General features: G+C 49.4%; 1 protein-coding gene across 2 annotated transcripts in view; it reads left to right on the top strand.

Annotated features, from left to right (window-relative positions):
* Positions 1 to 6,593: 6,593 nt before the first annotated feature.
* CREB3L2 (cAMP responsive element binding protein 3 like 2) overlaps positions 6,594 to 8,739 on the top strand; it is a 74,515-nt gene continuing 72,369 nt past the window's right edge. For both annotated transcript variants that reach the window (XM_039570541.1, XM_039570540.1), the window contains exon 1: positions 6,594 to 6,783. In XM_039570541.1, the coding sequence (XP_039426475.1) occupies positions 6,676 to 6,783 (108 nt within the window). In that variant the 5' untranslated portion in view covers positions 6,594 to 6,675. The remainder of the gene's footprint in view (positions 6,784 to 8,739) is intronic.

Genomic DNA, 8,739 nt, shown 5'->3' with positions numbered 1-8,739 from the left:
GAATATATAAATGGCAGTCACTCTTCGCATCTTCAGCTATTTTCAAACCTTCTGTCCCTCGCTGCCTTAATCTCTCTCCTGTCTTGCACAGCCTGACAGCCTGATCTCACTCACTGTTGACATGCCTCCTCTGTTCTGTGGGTTTCATTCCCTGTTTTTCCTTCACTAAGCCAGTTGGACAGTAAGTTTAAAGCAGAGCCATTGGTCTTAACTAGTGCTCAGCTGGAGATTTGTCACAGACCCAGAGAAGGCCTCCTGTGCATTTGCATCTGCCCCTCTGCTGATCCCAGCAGTTGAGCAAACCAGGTGTTGTCTTCCACCAAACCCTGCTTCGGTCTTGGTTTTTATGGCATTTGGCGTCGGATGACATCAGCATTCCCATGCAGTCCCTCCTTAGAGTGCTGTGCCCGTGGTTTGCCATCAGGAGGAGCTGGAGGAGCGACTGCCTTGGCTGTGCCTTTGGGGATTCGCGTGAAAAACATTCCGGGGCCGGGATTCTCGGAGTGGGGGTGGCGCTTGTTTCACGTTTTGTTGTCAGAGTGAGAATTACTTAGTATTATTGGTGAGAGGTTGCACAACTAAAAGGTGTTTAGTTCTACTACATGAAGAAGAGACAGTAAAATTCCCACTGTAATACGACATGATGTGAACAGGGAAAGAAAAATGCTAGAGGTGACAATTTCCTGCCTTCAGAGCTGGTGGGATTTTGTATCTCATCTCTCTCTGAGCCCAAGGCAGAACACATTTAATAGTCTTTGCAGCTCTTTCCCCTACAGAATTTTTGGGGTTTTTTTTTATGCCCTGTGAACACTGTCTGTACTAAGAAAAACTTCAATTCTTTCAATTTAGTAGCTATTTCTGTTTGAAGTTAAAGCTCTAGCAATTATCCAGGTCCCTGGCACTGGCATACTGGGGTGTTAGACGTACTGCAAATGCTCAGCTACTTCAGTGGGTTGTTATCCACAGGAGATTGTGGTGTCTTTTTAAATAGGAAGTCCTGACTTTAATTCCTTTAACTACTGGTTTAATCTGAACCTGGTGTACTGCTGGGAGAATTGTGATGGTGCTCTTGCACAGCAGTGATCTAACTACAGTTTGTGCTTGGTCCACACAAATTTTTCCTGTTTGCTGAAAGCTGGGGTTTGTCTTGAGCTTTCTGCTAGGAGGCCTTGAGCAAATGTGCTGAGCTTCTTTTCATTCAGTGGTCACCTTGTTTGTACTCTGCTGTGGTGGTGGAGCTCATGGCAGTGTCTTTTGGAGCCTGGGAGCTGCCTTTCTACTCCAAACTCAGAGCAGAAGCGGCAGCAAGGATTCCCTTCCCCACCACCTGGAGTGGCCTGAACTGCCAGAACTCTGCAACTGCTGAATGGCTCCTGCTAATCTCTGCTCCTGGCTCAAGGTGGAGACAGCAGAGCTAGCACAAGATATAGGACTGGGTGCCAGCAAGGAAAAATATTTGCTCAAGAACTTTGTATTCTTGCCCTTCCAGTTCTATTTAAAGTAGCTAGTACCCTTTTAAAGATTGACCTGCTTCAAAGACAACACACACTGACTTTGGGCACACACTGGAAGCAGTGTGCTGAATGTTCATCACACCTTGGCAGTAGGGTAGGTTTTCCCAAATGGTTCTGCACAGCAAAAATAACCAGTGGCAAAGGCTTGCTGTGTGTTCATCTCTTATGTCTGCTCTGCTGCTCTGGGGCAAAGTTAATCTGTAACTAAGTCATTCTCAGTTATGAGAAAATCCTGTGTGAAATCAGCATTCCTATAGCATCTGGTTGGTTTTGTTTTGTTTTTTTTTGTTTTTTTTTTTTTTTTTATGGATAGGTACTTGTTCTGTGAGGACACGGAATGGAAATGGTATGACCTGAGTGAAATACAGTGATTCCTTGTTTATAACTAGGCAAGGAGTGTTTTCCCACACTGTCCACTGGAAAATGGCATTCTGCTTTTGCTTGTCTGTTAGCATCTTGTGTAAACCTGATGAGGCAAACCCTGGTTGCTTGCATCAACCAGGATATTTAGAAGTGTTTGACCTTAACAAGGAATTTTATTTTATGTATTTATGGAGATAATTGGAAAAGATAAATACGGGTGACTTCTTTTTAAAATGTCAGCATGTTCAACAAGTACTTGGAGCGTTTCTGAACAGCTCTGAGGCAGAGCTATCCTGGTCTGCAAGGCAGCTCCATGGCACTCAGTTATTTCTGCCAGCCTGGTGTAAGGTGTAGGAAACAGTCTTCTCTGCTTGTTTTTGTGGATGGTTTGAGGAAGACACCATGGCACTGTGCCTGTGTCACACAGCAAAGAGCGCTTTCAACTTTAATTCTCATTAATCTGCAGAAATTGCTCTGTCTGCAGAAATTAGTAGTTGTGAAAGAGAAGTAAGAGAAGATACTTCAAGTCCCTCTTGTTACCCTCTGTGTCCTAAGGGGTTGGGGGCACTGTGTCTGTGTTCCCAAATACAGGTCATGCTTCAGTTCAAGACCAGCAATGCCTGTGGGAGGCTGGTGAAAGCCCCTGCAGAGGTGCAGGAGTTGCAAAGGCAGGAAAGCTGAATCGGAGCTTGGAGAAGCCCCTGGGTACAAGAGCAAAGAAGGTTCTGGTAAAGGGAGCCTGTATTTCTGTCAGTACACCAATTATGTGGGTTTAGTAACAGGCTGTCTTCAGGGCTGGATATCCCACTATTTTCATGTGTCAGAAAAGGAATAAAATGCCAGGATTGTGGGAAGAAAACTTCACTATTCTCAAGCTCACCTTCTATTTTTAACTCTGAAATTTCTGTGGTGGAAGCCTTTTTGCCAAGTAACTGAGCGTGTCTGAATGTACAAACTAAGACTTGGTGTCTGTTTATCTTGGCAGTGGTGAGCTCCTCAGCACAGCAGTGTGATTTAAATCTCATTTACACAAGGAGTTTGCTTTGTTAGTGCATTGCCAGATACTGGGTAGTGCAAGTAAATTCTTTGCACAACACTCAAAGAAATAACTTTCACAGGGTTTCTCCTGAGACATCCTCTTGTGGGAAACGTGTCAGCATGTGTGAGATTTCTTTCTTCTGCTTGTTGCTTAGTCCCATGTAAAAAATTCAGCTCATTATCATACCTGGCCATTTCACAAAAATCTCCAGTAACTACTGTGATTAGAAATTGATTGCTGGTTTATTTTGTATATTCTTAGTCCTGAAGACTCTTTAAGAGGTGCTGAATTTGTTGAAGAGATCTCTAACTGTGGCTGTTTTCTGTTGCTTTCAAGGGGTAAGATTTTTATTGGTAGCTGGTCAGAAACCTGGCAATTTTCATCCTGTGGGCTCTGTTGCTATTTGTTCTTTTCTTGTTGCTTGCTTTCTCAAACTGATTTGAACAGAGTGGCTGTAGAAAATGGATGGTTATCTTGATCCTGGTTGTCACAAGTCAGAAAAATGTCACCTGTAAATATTTAATGAACCTTTGTGCAGCTGACCCGATCAAGAACTGAGTAATGATGTGGTTGCAGGAGTTGTGGCTGCTGTAACCCGGATCTGCAAGGAGAAAGAGAGCACCTTTCCTTTGCCAGGCTTTGTATTGTTGATTGCTTTGTTCTTTGATATTTTAAGTAAGTGGTGTTTGTTTGGAGCTCTGCCTTACCAGCCTCTTCTTTCTTAGCTGGTTAGGTTTTCTGTGTAGGTTTTCTGTGTGGGCTTTCTGGTCCTTGCAGAAAGGGGACAGAATTCTCTGTAAACAAAAGCTGAGCTCTCCTCTTCCCTGTCTGTGCAGACAATAACTCCCCACCCTTTTATCTTCTTGTAGATTTTTGGTCAATTTTTGCACTCTCCCCCTGTGCTGCAAAGTGAGTTCAAACCCAGCTCAAAAGACTGTGGTGAGGAAAGGGTCTTACACAAAAGCAGAAATCAAAAATGCGCTCAGAATTACATGAGTTGGAACTTAAAAGTACTATTATACCTGCTCTAAGAGGAAAGTAATGAAGCATGGAGAAACAGCCTTGATTTTCAACAGGCTGGTAACTATTGAAATCCACAATTTAAATCCTCCAAGCAGTGTGGGGAAAAGTTAGGATAGCTGTGTTTGTATCATGTTCTTGCTGGTTTTGTGGTGCTTTCCCCAGTGCCTTATTTCTGGTGTAGTGTTGGTCTGTGGGCAGCAACATGTGACACATTAGACTGCTGTCCCATGCTGTATCAGCACACTGAATAATTAATATTCTCTGGAAAGGATTAGTTTCCTCCACTTTTGTCTCTTCCTTCTTGGCGCCCTGTATGTGCTGCCAATCTCTAGCTGAAACTTGCCTTTACAGATTTTCTTTCCCAAGAAGAACTGGTGCTGCAGCACAAACACATCAGTGTGGTCTGTATGCTGTTGGTTGCCACCATGCAAAGCAAATTGGTCACATTTCCTCACAAAGTCTCACGTAATTGTTTCAGAGATGTTGAAGCTCAAAAATGACATGTAGCCTCGAACAATTTTAATAATGTGTCAGGAACTGGGCAGGATGCCCAGTTACAAATGTCTAGTTACCAGTATTGTGTTTTATATTTATATTATAGCCCCACAAATGGATAGTTTTGTGTGTCAAAATATTTCAGTGGCCAAAGAAGTCTTCCAGGATGCTTATGAATCCTCAGCAGCTCTGTGTCCCACAGCAGCAGCTGTGCTTCAGTACCAATGATAAAGAAAGAGAGCTCCTGGGGAAGTGCAGAGGGGAGAGGGACACAACTTTATATGGTGCAGGAAGAGTGGAAACCACTGGGAAAACCAGCGTGCTGTTTACCCAGGGTGCCTAAATTTGTATGAGTGCTTTACCCAAGGAGGAATGTGAGAAGTATAACTTCTCACATAAATAAATATTTCTGCCTGAGACATGTGTTAGGGTGAGAAAGTTCAGCCCAGTACTCTTGGTCAAATACCAGTCCTTGGGAGCCCCTTGTTCTCATCATGCTCAGCAAAGGAAGCTGCAGTCAGTCAGCACCACCTTCTTCTAAGGTGGCTTTCATTTTGTTGGCTTACAAAGCAAACATGGGCTTCCCTTTAGACTTCTCATATGGGCAAAACATTAATTTAGTGCCCCAGCCCCAAGAAATTATCTAGTCACAGCAGTGATTTTAGAAAGCACAAATCTCAGCCAGCAGGGTGATGGAGAGCCTTTTGTTAAAGGGATTATCACAAGGCCATAAAAGCTTTGAAAGGAAGAACACATCCAATAAAAACACGGAGGCTCCTGGATAAGGAACTGACCTTTAAAAATTTCACAACCTGCATCTCTGGACTGGCACAATGGAATGGCTTTGATAACAGTGCCTGGCAATGACAGCAGAAAAGAAGTTTGTACCTCTGGTTGGGCTTGCCAAAGTGGAAAGTAGCAGTTCAGGCACTGGTAATTTGGCTTTAGGTTTGGCTTTAGATGTTTTCTGTGCTGCTGAAGGCAAATCTTACACTGACTTCTTTTCCAATGACTTAAAATAACTAATCTTTGCAGAAGATCTTTGATTAGGGCAGTTAGGGATTTTTCCTTCACATTCTTACCAAAACAGTGTAACTTTTGTTACACTTTTATTTTTTTTTCCTAATCAAACACCAGCAGTTTAATAAATTTTAAAGGAACAAACCTGGTGCAAGCATCATTATTTTTCCTCTTTTTGTTGCTGAGGGCTGGGAGCTCCTTCTGGCTTTGTTTTCCTCAGAGGGCTAGTCGGGGCTCTCGAGTGAGGACTGGATCACTCGTGCTGCACACGTGCTGGCTCCGTCCGTGGATGGAAGTGGCTGTCACAAGAGCTGATGCCTAAAGGCAGGTCTAGGAGAGAGAGAAGACACACCAGGAGGTCCAGTTATGGTTCCTGCTCAAGGCAGCCTGGAAATGTCAATTAGTGTTGAACTGACCCGACAGCGCCCGGCCGTGCCTGAGCTCCGGGAGCTGCAGAGAAGCACTGAGGAAGGCCCAGCTTTTTGAATCCTTAATACTTGGTAACTTCTTATTTTTAAAGAACAATGGAATGTCAGTGTTGCCCCGGCTTGGCAGGAACACAAGTCTTAAAATACCAGAATTTCCAAGTCTTAAAATACCAGAATTTCCCGTTGCCTGTGATTATTTTTGCTTCCGGTTGATGAGCGCTCTGGGACCGATCTGAGCCAGGCACCAGCGTCCCCGGTGCGGCTGCCCGGAGCTGTGCAGTTCTGGTTTTCACAAGGCGCGTTCTGACCCGTGCCTGCCCGCTCTCTCCCGGGCGCGGTGCCGGGGCAGCCGCGCTTCCCTCCCTGAGGGCGGGGCGGGGCGGGGCGCCGCGCGCCGGCCGCAGTCTTGTCGCTGTCCCATTGGCTGACGCGCCCGCCGCTCCGCCGCGCCATTGGCCGCGCGCGCCCCGCCCGCATTCCGCGGCCGGAGCCTGCCGGGGCCCGCGCGCCCATTGGCCCGCGCCCGGCGGCCGCCCGCGCTGCTCGCCCCCGATTGGCGGGCGGGGTGGCGGGGGCGGGGCGGGGGCGCGGCGCGCAGCTGGCGGGGGTGACCCCCCCGCCCGCCCGCGCGCTGCCGCCGGCTGAGGGGACGCGCCGGGGCGGGAGCGAGCGCGCGTCTCCGCGGCGCGGGGGAGCGGCGGGGGCAGGGTCCGGCAGCGGGGCGGCGGACGGACCGACGGACGGACAGACCGACGGACAGACCGACGGGCCGGCGGGGGTGCCTGCGGCCGCCATGGAGGTGTGCGAGAGCGGCGGGGAGCAGCCGCCGCTGCTGCACTGGGACCGCAAGCTGAGCGAGCTGTGCGAGCCCGCAGACCCCGAGACGCTGCTGAGCCGCACGGTGAGGAGCGGCGGGGGCGGGCGGCGGCTCCTGGCGGCGCCGGGAGGCCGGGGGTGGGATGGCTGAGGCGCCGCCGTGGGCTGCCGCGTTTCGGGGGCCGTGGCAGGGTTCCTCGGGCTCCCCGTGGGCCGGGGTGTCCCCGCGGGCGCCAGGGTCGGCGCCGGGCGGGTTCTGGCCAACAGGTGCTCCCCGCGTCCCTCGCCGCGACTGCCGCCCCTCCGGGGCTGCTCCCCCGAGGGCCGAGATGTCCTGGGGCAGGCCTTGGGGTCCCTTCTGCGCCGGGGGTCTCAACTCCCGCCCCTCCGAGCCTGGCGGTAACCGGGGTCCCGCAGCCCGCGCTCCGTCCGTCGCCGCTTCCCCCCGCCCGGCCCGGGCTCCCTCTGCGCCCTCGGCGGTGCCGCTTCCCCCGGGCGACCCCTCAGGAGTCGCCGGCCGCGTCTTCTGCCAGACGAGACCCGTCCCGCTTCCCAAGAGCAGGAAGGAAGTGACACACGTTTCGATGGTTTTGTTGTTTATTTTTTGGCTTGAATCCCCATATTTTTGGCTTGTGCAAAACGCACAGTTCGGACAGTTCCGAAGAAATGTGTCTTGTTATCTCTGCTCCGTTGGTTCGCTGTTACTCGGGAGGCTTCTCGCAAGCACAGAGAGATACACGAATATAAACCCGCATAGGTGCAAATCCCAAGTGGAAGTGTGCCGGAGCACCTTGGGACAGCAGCATGGAAGAGTCCTCCAGTCCCCTGCTGGTGCGAGGCTCAGGGCAGCCACGCTTGGTGTGGTTGTTGAGCACGTGCTTGGATGGAGACTCAAGAGGAGCATGGTGGTGGTGACTGGGATGTGGCAGTGCTTGGATGGAGACTCAAGAGGAGCATGGTGGTGGTGACTGGGATGTGGCAGTGCTTGGATGGAGACTCAAGAGGAGCATGGTGGTGGTGACTGGGATGTGGCAGTGCTTGGATGGAGACTCAAGAGGAGCATGGTGGTGGTGACTGGGATGTGGCAGTGCTTGGATGGAGACCCAAGAGGAGCATGTGGTGGTGACTGGGATGTGGCAGTGCTTGGATGGAGACCCAAGAGGAGCATGTGGTGGTGACTGGCATGTGGCAGTGCCTGAGGGACGGCGCTTGGCAGGGGCTGCCATGTGCTCCGCGTTTCTTCCTTGCACCAAAGAGGGTGATGTGCAAATACAGCCCCAGAGTGAGGGGCCCAGCTCTTCACAGGAGCAGCGGTGATCCCATGGCCACTGCCTCCGTGCAGATCTTGGCATTAGTCTTGTAAGGCAAACAAGGAAAACCTTATTTGTTGTGTGTGGCAGTGCTAGTCTTACTAATCCGGGATCGCATCTTTCACAAGCTCCAAGCCTCGTTCCAGCAGGAAGCAAGCCTGCTGCACGCGTGACGGTCTTTAAACAGTGTTTGGCTTCTTTATCGTTGAAAGTCTTGGGCTTTCTTGCGCAACGTGTATCATCTGGTAGATCCGGGCAAAAGCAATCATGTTACGGTGGCTTGGGCTTTTTAAAGAGCCAGGAGGAGCACTTAACAATGGAAAGCTCTTCCCTCAAACAGCTGTTTTCTTGTGGTTTTGTTGGTTTTTTTTTTTTTTTCTTTATCAATAGGAATGTTGTGAGTGAAATGAGGGGCTCTTTGGAGAGTGTTCCCCTTCAGATTTTACAGCTGTGCTGGCATACTTCCTCTTGCTCTGTTTGGAGCCTTGTGATGAGAATGGAGTTGCCACTCTTAACTTTTGTTTTCTTACTTAGTGTTCTCGCATCTTCTTTAATTAGTGCCCCAAAGGAGATTTTACTCTTGGGCTAGAACTTGTGGCTACAGTGACATGGATATGTGTCTTTTCTGCCCTATTTCAAGGAGTCTGAGAATTGAGTTTGCATGTATTGATAAAGAAAACATGCTGTTTGTCTGGTGGGTGGAAATGGGATGCTTTTCCCTTTTCTGTTTT

This window comes from Corvus cornix, chromosome 1A (genome assembly GCF_000738735.6).
Source record: "Corvus cornix cornix isolate S_Up_H32 chromosome 1A, ASM73873v5, whole genome shotgun sequence".
NCBI classification, from domain to species: Eukaryota; Metazoa; Chordata; class Aves; order Passeriformes; family Corvidae; genus Corvus; species Corvus cornix.
The sequence above is the reverse complement of the archived record's forward strand: the minus strand, read 5'-3'. Positions and strand labels throughout refer to the sequence as shown.